We start from the raw sequence: 11,350 nt of genomic DNA, 5'->3' as shown, positions 1-11,350 counted from the left end.
CGTAAATGAGCACATGAACTTTAAAGACATCAATAACAAATTGCACTCCTTCCAAGTTTGCGTGTTATTGTGATGGATCAATGAATGTCTCACTAAATGGATGGGATTTGTCTATGGAAGTGGTTAAATGAACAGGGCGGCCAGCCTGTACGACTGCAGGGTTGTGTCTAGGGTTTCCATCTAACCTTTTATGATCCATAACCTTCAACATGGCCTCGTTGTCGATAACTTGGTCACTCCCGCAAAGACTAGCCCATTATCCACTTTTTTCTCTTCATATTCAAGGAATGGTTTGTACTCATGGACCCCCCCCCCCTCCCATGTCTAGCTCGTGGGCTGTAGGTCTCGTAGGTGGCGAACTCGTGGGATGACTCCGATGAAATCCCTCGTATTCCCCTGACTTAGGCCACTCAGCTGGTGCCAAAAACAAGTGTTACATGTTACGATGTGTTACGTGCTAACCACTGCTAAGGCCATGTTGTCTTACATTGCGGTACATTAGTTTTATGTTTGATAAAAACAATGATATGACATTATTGTATATTATTCATTGGTCTACTACCTAATTACACTACGGTATTATATTCTGTAGTTCATGGAACATTGCTTTATTAAAACATTGTATTGAATTATATGTTTCTGCATACAAGAAGTTGATGGTAAAGTATACGGGTGTCATGTTCAAAGAGTGTCACTTTCATTTGAAAGATTATATAAGAAAGCGCTATCAAACCTTTTCCATCACGTTTTTCTTCCGTTTTGATAATATAGGGACCGCTGTTTTTTCATCGTCGAGACGAGATCGTAATCGCGAGGGAGGATGGAGCCCGTGCGACATCGGTTGACGCAGGGCGTGAAGCGGTGGTTCATCCTAATGGGCGTCTTCTTCGTCTCCTTCCTGGAGACGGGCACCGTGCGCTCCTTCGGCGTCATCCTGAACGACATGACGTCGGACTTCGGCACGTCGACGGCCTACATCGGTACCATCATCGGCATGGCCCACGGGGCGACCTACTGGCTCTGTAAGTATACCACTGGCCTCCTCTCCGTCCCCTCCCTCTCTTACCACCCCCCCCCCCTCTTCTCCCACCTTAATCTTTTTCTCTTCTGTTATCTCTTTTAAAATACACACGTGGATACACGTATAATATATACATACATTCATACACGCATACACTATACAGACGATTATGAATACAAACATCGTATGATTGTTGTATAGAAGGGGGGGAGGGATTAAACGAATTTGGATTTATGTAAACTTGCTCTCAATGCTATAGACCAGTTATTAATTTCATAATGACGGTATTTAACAGTGCAAGGAAAATAAGGATTTGTATTCATAAAAGGCGGCCTGGTCTTATTCAGGTTTTGCCAGAGATTTTATTGATGCATTACATTGCATTCTAATGGTATTTCACGTGCATTCCAAGTACATGCTTTTCAACAAGCAGTTAGATCGATTACTGTTATGAAATCTTCCACATTTCAGAGCAGAGTGATTTTTTTTTTCAGTAGGTAACTAGGAAAGGAGGTGAAACACATGGCTTAGGAAGAATTGTTTACCGTCCTATCGCAGGAAAGATAGGTAGGACCTATGTTTCACTTATGTTTCCGTGTGAAAACCAAACCTAGAACATGCCGGTGATGTTATTTGATGGCTTTCTGTAAGAAGAAATACAATATATGTATCGGCTATGAAGGAAGTGGTCATACAGAAATAACAAAATGTATGCTATAAGAGGAAGTGCAATAATATACCGGTGAAGGTTTGGATACAATCGCAGAGAAGCCGGAAAGCTTAAATTCATTGACCTGCTTTCCTTTCGAGATAGTCATTGGTTGTTCCCTGAAAAACAAAACAAAAACAAAACAAAACAAAACAAAACAAAACAAAACGAAACGAAAGAAAATAATGATGACGAAAGTGTATTAGGCAGAGTAAGTGTGTGTGTGTGTGTGTTTGTTTGTCTGTTTGTTTTTTGCATTTCAGGAAAATGGACATTTTGAAAAGCGCGTTCATCGAAGTTCAACAGTTCTTGAAACCAGGCAACTATAATGTTGCTAAACCGTGTCTGTAACCTGAAATGAACCAGCTACTGCTCGTTACACACAGGAAAGGGACTATCCCTTCCATACTTCCCCTGTAATGTAGCAACTGGGGCGTATTCACATATAAATATTAAGTCCGTCCCCATAATTCCAGTACATAACACAAGCATTGTGTACTACGAAACGCTGAGTAACATTGTCACTCCGACAGCATAAGAACAATGATCCATTATCACATTAACACACAAAATTGTCACGCCAGGGCAGTGTCACGTCTGTCGGTATCCCCAGCTGTGTAAAGTGCAGTGCACACTCCGACAGGTGACGTAGTAACGCTGAACACAGTTATTTTGTGTAGTTCCTCAAAGCCTCCTTGACAGGTGACTGTTGTTGTTGTTGTTGTTGCTATTATTGTTTGGAGCTGACTTTCCCCACTCAAGGTAGCCTTTTGTCAAGGCCCTCTCGCTGTATGGTGAAGAGAGCCCACCTTGACGGCAGCGGAGTGGGTTACGCTGTCGCGCTCGGCTGTGTCGCTTCGTTTGCCAGTCTCATAGTCGTCATATGGCGGGAGGGCCTTGACAAAAGGCTACACGCATAGAGACTGTCCTTCATATGGCGATGGCGGGGGATGGGCGAGACACAGGGATAAACATGCAATCGACCAATAATAACCCTATTTGAACAAAAGAGACACGAGAAAAAGGGTAAGGAGGAGCCACAACTCTTCAGGAAGTTTTCACTCGGAAGAACTTCTCTAACTGGATTGTTTCAGTTTCCTGACTCATCATTCGAAAAGTTGATGCTAAAGTCACACACCTTTTTTTTTTCTCAACTGCCACCTGACTGCAGTTGAAGAGTTTGTTTGCAAAAACCGATAAGTCCATATTTGCCAAATGGAGATATTTGCGATTAAAGGTCAAGAAAAATTAAGAGAAGAATAACAAAATTGTTGCTTCTTTTGACCATAACTTCAAAAATGTACCTTTATATGTAGTGACCAATATTTTATATCATTTAAAAGCTATCATTTTGCACTTTATGACAGAGACCTCAATTCAAAATCTTCAAAAATGGACTTATCGGTTTTTGCAATCAAACTCTACAGTTCGATTTTCTGGTGCTTTGTGTTAATACAATTACATATTATCCTTTAGAGCAAAAATGTCTGAGTATTGTAGTCCCGTACCAACCTGCCATCAACGAGAACTTTTATGAGAAAGGGGTTGTAATGACAGAATGGTTATAATCGATCACTTAACAATTCATCTTGTGTAGGAACGGGGAGGAGAGTCAGAAAGAGTTGGGAGATGATGGTGTCATTGGCTCTGCTGCAATATTGTACTTTTGAAGAGATTTGTCGTAAATCGCGCTAGATCCATTCTTGTTACGTCGAGGTATTTGTGATTAAAGGTGCTAGAAAACAAAGAAAATGATAAGAAAATACAGTATGTTTTTTCCAGAATATTCCTTGTTATGTAACGAGTGAGGTATTAGTGGAAAGATCTAATGATTGCTCTATCTGATGAGATGGACTTACTTTGAAATGTTTAAGAATGACGCTTAGCTCATTTTGCAATAAAACTCTTCATGATTATACATGTAGTTGTTTGCATGCAGCACAGGTGTGAAGTTAAAGGACAAGTTCACCTTCATAAACATAAGGATTGAGAGAATGCAACAATATTAGTAGAGCACATCAGTGAAAGTTTGAGGAAAATTGGACAATCGATGCAAAAGTTATGAATTTTTAAAATTTTTGTGTTGGAACCGCTGGATGAGGAGACTACTACAGCTTGTGAGTCATATGCGTACAACAGTATAAAGAAAATGTAAAGAAAATTCAACATATTTTCACTTTTTTCGCATAATAAAAGAGCACTTGACTTGACTCTTTCTAAAGGCAGGGGGAATAATATTACCCATAACATTTGTCGGTAACGAGTCGGGGGAATGTGTACTTTTTTCAAAAGATGAAATTTTGTGAAATTCTCTTTATATTTTCCTTATATTGTTGTACGCATGTGACATCTAAGTTATTCACACACTGCAGTAGTCTTCTCATCCAGCGGTTACTGCACAAAAACTTCAAAAATTCATAACTTTTGAACGGACTGTCCAATTTTCCTCAAACTTTCAATGATGTGTTCTACTAATATTGCTACATTCTCTCAATCCTTATGTTTATGAAGGTGAACTTGTCCTTTAAGTATGGCGCAAACTTGTCAAGAGAACGTCTCTTTTTGATCCTCGTTATCCTCCTCCTTTTTCTTTTGACACGAACTTACAAAGAAAATCCATGGCCTGACAGCCTGAACAGCATATCTATTTACTTGGTTTATCTATTCTCCTGTTTGTGTTATTAATCGAGCGTTGATGGCTTTTATGGGTAAGGGTTGTGGTGGCTGAATTCTGGACCAAAATTGCAAGTTTCATAATATTAACCTTGTGCATTCATCCATTTTAGTGTCCAAGATGTAAAATAATTGAAGTTGTGACAATTATCCTTTTTAGTTCGGCGAAAACATGTAAGACTTAAAGATTGCGTAGTATAGTGTGTGTGTGTGTGTGTGTATGTTTGTGGTTGGGTGTGTGTTTTAATACAGCTGATGTTGCTGAAACTTTTGCCATCCCGTTTGATTGAATGAACTTTGATACGCTTTCTTTTTCTCTCATTATTCTTCCCTTTCTACTCCTCCTCCTCCTCCTTCTTCTCCGTCGCCTTCTTGTCCTTTCTTTATAACAGCGGTAATGAACACCCCTCTCCTGCGAAGGTTCTCGGTTCGTCAGGTGGTAATGGTCGGCGGTCTCGTGGGCTCTGCCGGACTCATTTTGTCCTCGCTCGCCAACATCGGTTCCCAGTTTGCAGCGGCGCTTTTCATGTTCGGTGAGTAGAGATTATCCATAGAGAGCGCCTTACATGAGCGCGCGCACACACCCACACACACATACAAAAGTGAGGTTCACACCTAGATCCCTTTACCTTAAGGTTTTCAAAACTTGAAGTTTTGTTAACTACGAGGCACTAAACTCCAAGTTAGTGTAGATGTAGACGCACGTAGTTTTGAAAACTACGACAAAACCTTAAGGCGAAGACACCACGCCAACACCATAAGATTTCCTAGGGTTTTGTCGTAGTGTCATCGTGGTTTTGGGAATGCCCCCCACAGAGCGTTAAAACTGCGACAAGTGTGAACGGAATTTTGTTAACCACGACGCTCAATTTTCCTACAGTAGCGCACAACCGTGTGTGCGAACTAGGCGCCCTTTATTTTCTATCGTAGTTAGCATTACCTTGAGGTTTTGCTAATTGCATGTAGGTGTGAACGGCATCGAAGTTTTGTCGTGGTTAGGGGAAGGAATTTTTACGCTCGTAATTAGTATAACTTCAAGTTTTTGGATAGGTGTAGACGTGGCTTATAGCCATGTCTACACCAGACATACATTATCTAGTGCCTCAAGTTGCGCGCATATTGTTACTGTAAGAGATAGTGAACAGAATAACCTGAACGAGATTTTTCTACAATTTAACAAAAATAGCAACATAAGCCATAATGAAAACCAGATTCTATAAATCCCAGCGCACAAGGATCTGCTCGACAGTTGGCTAACTCTGTGCTGATATTTGTTCTCCGGCTCTCAAAAGCCAACGAGATAATACAGTCACCGTAGATTTTGTACTAGACCAGCCAAATTACTGTTGCAATTGATTAACTTGTGCGGAAATTGCGAACTCTCTTATCGTATTTTTGACATTCTTCCCAGGTATCGGCTTTAGTACTGTCGTCTTACCAGCGAACTCCAGCCCTGTAGACTACTTTCCAGACCTCTTCGAGATAGCCTCCAGCATAAACTTAACTGGAGGCGGCATCGGACTCATGATTCTTCCACTACTGTTCGAGGTCTTCGTGGAAAACTACGGATGGCGAGGAGCCCTGATGATCCTCGGCGCCATCAACCTAAACACCATGGTTAGCGGGGCCCTGATGGAGCCGATCCCAAAAGCCGAGGCGACCGCCACGTCGAGCGAAGAAGATCTGCAGAGGCGAATGAAGGAAAAAGAGGAGCAGGAGGGAGGGGGACATAGCGGTGCGTGTCACTCAGCCTCTGATAGTCAGTCGCAAGAGGGCGCTGCAAGTACGAGTGAGGACCAACTCGATGAAGTGCACGAGTTGTTGAATGACCACCGGACGGCGCACAACGGTGGCCATTCCTCCGCAAACACGAACTCCAATTGCAAAGCTACTGGCAAGAACGTTCTACATAGGATCAGTGGCGGTGGTGAGACGCCCAATGGCTCTGCTGCCCATGCAACCGAATTCGAGTCGTCAGCGGCGAAGAGCTGCGAAATTGTGGCTTGCTACGACGCCACGTCCAACAGCGTCGCCGTCAAGGAAAACATTGCGGCGATGGATTACGAGAAGGAGCGGCAAAACAAGCAGAACTTCGTTGTGCGGTGGTTCCGCGGGATAGCGAAGCTCTTCGATCTGTTCCTCTTCGTCGACTACCCCATTTTCTTCGGCATCTGCCTGGCCACGATCCTCTTCGGCGTCTCGTACGACGGCTGGGTCCTCTTCGTCATTCCCAACGCCGAGGCGAAGGGCTTCAACTCCCAGATGGCCGTCTACATCGCCACGGCCGGTGGGGTCGGCAACATCCTTGGGCGGTTCCTCATCGGCTTCTTTACGGCGAAGAGAATCCTGCGAAACGAGTTCACCTACCTCCTCCTCAACCTTATGTCCGCGGTGGCCTTCTGCCTGAATTTCGCGGCCGACACCTTTTGGTTCTTGGCCATCCTGTCTTTCATTAACGGCTTCTCGCTCGGCTCAAAAACCTCGCTGCAGTTCATCATAGTCAACGGTGCCGTGGCGACTGAACGCTACAAGCCTGCCGTCTCCATGCTCCTGGTGTCCCTTGGAGTTGGTTTCCCCATTAGTGGGGCTCTCCTCGGTGAGTTGTGCTACAGGTGTATATTTTGCGTTACTACTCTTTTTTTAAGATACTGGTTCATGTCCCATACAAATATAACAGATCGAAAAAGAAAACGATATTTTTTTTTTAAGTGCTTATCTGAATTTAAGATTTTAATGATTATGTCTGAATTAAACTGCTCAAATGTCCAGTGGCTTTATGCCTGAGTTTACTTGATCTCATTAATATTTGCATTTCTGTGAAGGCCAAGTTACATTTTAAGTCGCCGTAATCCCTAAGGAGAAATTTAAATTTCATATTTAAGTATGTATTTATTTTATATTCGGATTGCTATTCAACTCCTCCCCCAGAGAACTCCCTGCCCGGTTCTTTTGCGGTAAGTTGTGTACATTGATAAAATGATGCGTGGTTTTAAGTGAGGAAACAGAGACTCAGAGATTCTCTATGCAAAATTTGTTTTACCCGATTCGTTTGTTCTTCTCTTCACTACCTCAGGTGGTATATACGACCAAACGAAGTCCTACAACGTGTCTTTCTGCGTGATTGGTTTCATCGACGTCATCTGCGGTTTCCTCATCTCGGCGCCCCTCTTCGCATCGTGCTGCCGGAGGTGGCGGCGGCGCGGTGGTCGCGAGCCCGTACCAACCGACGAGCCTGCTGCTGTCTAGCACGCGATGTAACGTTCTGTTGTTGTCTTCGTTGTGGAATATTCCTTCCAAATGACACGATTCCATCGCTCAGACTCAAGGACAACTTGTACACAGTCTTTCTCGTTGCCATCAGCTTTACCTTGTGAGGATCAAGTGGCAATAAGTCAGTAGACCAAAAATCGTGTAATACGAAGCGCAGGAAGAAGTGCCCAAATGCTCGCCCTTGTATCGCATTGTGGCCCCACTTGAAAGCGTACCAGAGATTGAATGTATCCAGAGCTGTCCAGACTTCCTGTACTTTTTACAGTGAGCTGAGATGTAGGATGCTAGCTAGCCCTGCGACCCGACGGCTGTGAGGGATGCTTGGAATGTCGGTGAAATGGCGATCGGAGCACTATTGACAAGTCCATGCGATTAACACTTAGTCCTGCCCTACCCCCTCCACCCTTCCGTCGCATTGATGGTGTCTGTTGTTCCTTCAGCAGCTTTCAGTATTTTGGCTTGTCATGAAACGTCTTATCATGCTTATATACTGTTATACTCAGCGCCTAGATCCATCATAACGCGACTGCCCGGACGACCCGTGAAGCGATTGCATTTTGATATCTTTTTCTTATAATCATTTTCGTTTGTCGTTTGTTATATTTCATTTGTGCCGATGGATGAATATATCAAACCCTTCTATTTTTCCTTCATCAGTATGCTGCGGTTGAACAACATAAAGAAGAAAGAACAGTTTCCATAGCAACAGCTGTGGATGCATAATGTTCGGTATAGTTGACAGTGTGCGCAGCAATCTGAACGCCAAAACTGAAAATTTCATATAGGCCCTACACGCTCTGTGCACAGCAGACGCCTGATCGCTTTGTGTTCAGACGGTAGGCCTACAGGAAATTCGCGAATGGAACACAGGGAATGTTCAGACATTGAGGGAGGCGTCCTTGCATAGACCAGACGGGCATTTTTATGTTCGTGTTCAAGAAATGATTATTATGATTTTTAGGAATGGCGATTTTTTTTTTATGTTTGTTGAAGAATGTATGGTCTTAGTCGAACGTTGGTGATAGATATCCTCTATGGTCATCTTACCGTGTATACTTTTTTGTCTTGCTTTGCTTTGCTTTTTCGTTGAAAACACCTGTTGAGAATCAGCCTTTCTTTGCCTTCGTCTAAGAGGGAGAGATTTCTTGACGCTGCAATTTAGTACAACCCAATTATTCCCAGCAATTCTGTGCTGCCGATTTGATAGCCCCCCCCCCCCCCCCCGTGACGCACAACTTGATGTGTTCAACTACTAGTAATTAAACCTTCGTGTGCTCTGAGTGTTGATTTGCACAGAAAACCTCATTGAGGTTTACACACTGTCCAAAGCGTGTGGCACAGAAAGGGTTTAGGCGTCTACCACAAGAGAGAAAGAGATGGTACATGATTGTTTTATGTGTAATGGTCATGGCTATCATGCTTATGCCGAAGATTATTATGTAGATTACCAGTCATCTTGATGTGAAGTTTCCAGTATGGTAGGAACCTACCTGGGGACCGTTTCATGAAACTTTTTGTCGGTGATTTACACCGACAACTGTTAAAAGCTACTGAAATCCTTGCGTCTGATTGGCTGATAGCAAATTTGTCGGTGAAAACCTCCGACGAACACGTTGATGAAACGCCCCCCTGGTAGCTTGGGCTTTTGCGCAAGGGGAACTCCGGCCCGATTCGCGTGTTTTCGAGAATCCCCGTAAATAATCACTGTGTAAATTCACCAGTGAATCTTAATGAGTAGACCTATTACACATATAGGAGGAGAATCTCGAGCGCATTCGAATGTTATCAAGAGCGAATTTTTCGATGTTCATGTACATAATAATTATTATTCCCGTAGGCTGGCGCGCAGGTCTGCGCTAGTCGTAGCTTTCGAGTAACTCCGATGGGCAGCGACTGAAGTGGCTTTAATCGGGCCAACCTGAATCGTCTCCCCACGCTTCTGAACATTTAAAATCCATACGTACATTGTACAATGTAATTACAGTGTATTTTAATTTTCATGACTGTGTAGCTCATTGATGAGCAAAACAATCGTTATAGATGTGTTATCTCTTTTTGGTAACATAATCATGTCGAACGCACAAGTAATCTATTTTTAATCAAGTCCATCGATTCGTAGAAATGAAAGCTGTATTTATGATAATATAATACATTTTGAATATTGAACTCGATTTATTCACCAGTTGCCCTCCCATAAAGCCAGCATAAAACTATACGTGCAGTTGCTATGCCGTAATTTTTTTTTTCAGTTTCTTTAAAATTATGAAACCACATCGATTTGCCTTAATAGATTTTCATGTCGATAAGTGTTTGAGTAAGATTACGCCCGTTTGCTTTGAAGCTATAGATCCTACAATATGATAATTATTATAGGTTATGAAACGACGCAGCTGGATTTCGGTTTAATAATATATAATAATAATAATAATAATAATAATAATAATAATAATAGATAAATAAATAAATAAATATAAATATATATATATATATATATATATATATATATATATATATATATTTGTTTTATTATTATTTTTTTGTGGTAATTTACAAAGCCCCACATGAAAACCGTTATTGAACCGTGCCTTACACTTTTTAGAGTCCGAATTTTACACCATGGACTGAAGAAGGAAGAAGGAAAGACAGATAGAGAGAATTTACAGGGAAAAAAACTTGGGAAGACCAAGAAGAAGAAAAAAAGAATAATTAAGAGGTCAAGGATATTCTCAGCTCACGCAGTATAACCGGAGGGCCAAACCCCAAAAAGTCGCTTACTTAACGAGTGAGTTGCACTCTCTCTACAAACTAAGTAGACCATGCTTATTTTCAAGTTTTTATCGTAACAAACAACATTCCACTGGTCTACCTCAAAAAATTTGTTGCGAAAGCCTCCAAATCCAAGATGGCGTCCAAGATGGCCGCCATATTTACTGAATTTGTTATTTCAAAGATAGAATTTGATTGAAAGATCAGATTTCAACAAATGTGATGTCATATGAAAGAAAATAAAATTTTTCTACAAGTTGATACCATTTTTGTGGGTTATTGTGATAAGTGGATTGAGATTTTAAGGAAAAAACACTCATTTTTTGATATTTTTCTGAAAAAAGGAAAATCATGAAAATGCTTGATTCAGCATAAATCAGAGAAAGACTGAAGGATTATCTTGAAACGTTTCAAGAATTTTGTTTGACATATAATTAATATTTGGAGAAAATTAGGGGTCAGTACCGTTTTTGGTTCAGGAGTTATAATGTCTCAAACTTGAAAACTCACTATGTAAAAATGGCCACTTTAGTTGTGACAATACCTTGTTGGTCGTAAAAAGAGCCTGCGCGCGCCAAGACTACTACACGCACCACTGACACTGGCGCTTGTAGCAGTGCCAGTGGTGCGTGTAGTAGTCTTGGCAAACGCAGACATTTTCTTTGACAAACAAGGGTTTGTGCCTGCAAACTAACTTTTCATACCAAGTGGTAGCTCAGGTGACGCTGATTGCTATTATTTCAAAGTAGATTGTTCTGAAGCAGATGAGATGAAGCAAAAATATCTTTCAAATAGAGGTAGAAGCTTGAAACAACCTTGCTATAGAAAGTTTAAAACAGAATCTGGATCGATCACTCAAAAAATTCAAGATTGCAGGCCATCAAAGCTGACATAGTGTATTGCGCCAAAGT

The 11,350-nt window shown here is 41.7% G+C and overlaps 1 protein-coding gene across 1 annotated transcript; it reads left to right on the top strand.

Moving 5' to 3' along the window:
• Positions 1–816: 816 nt before the first annotated feature.
• On the top strand, positions 817–8,477 carry LOC139712973 (monocarboxylate transporter 9-like). The gene is made up of 4 exons (XM_071624753.1): positions 817–1,022; positions 4,796–4,936; positions 5,815–6,999; positions 7,477–8,477. Exons 1-4 carry the CDS (start codon positions 821–823, stop codon positions 7,647–7,649), a joined length of 1,701 nt encoding a protein of 566 aa, XP_071480854.1. The 5' UTR covers positions 817–820; the 3' UTR covers positions 7,650–8,477.
• The last annotated feature ends 2,873 nt before the right edge of the window (positions 8,478–11,350 follow it).

Source organism: Diadema antillarum, unplaced genomic scaffold, assembly GCF_040938485.1.
Source record: "Diadema antillarum isolate AM-2024a unplaced genomic scaffold, OU_Dant_1.0 seq00001884_RagTag, whole genome shotgun sequence".
NCBI classification, from domain to species: Eukaryota; Metazoa; Echinodermata; class Echinoidea; order Diadematoida; family Diadematidae; genus Diadema; species Diadema antillarum.
This window is presented reverse-complemented; position numbering and strand designations above follow the sequence as displayed.

Coding starts and splice junctions, on each gene's coding strand:
- LOC139712973 (XM_071624753.1), top strand. CDS start 821: ATGGAGCCCGTGCGACATCGGTTGACGCAGGGCGTGAAGCGGTGGTTC. Junction 1,023..4,795: donor CGGGGCGACCTACTGGCTCT/GTAAGTATACCA, acceptor TCTTTATAACAG/CGGTAATGAACACCCCTCTC. Junction 4,937..5,814: donor AGCGGCGCTTTTCATGTTCG/GTGAGTAGAGAT, acceptor CATTCTTCCCAG/GTATCGGCTTTAGTACTGTC.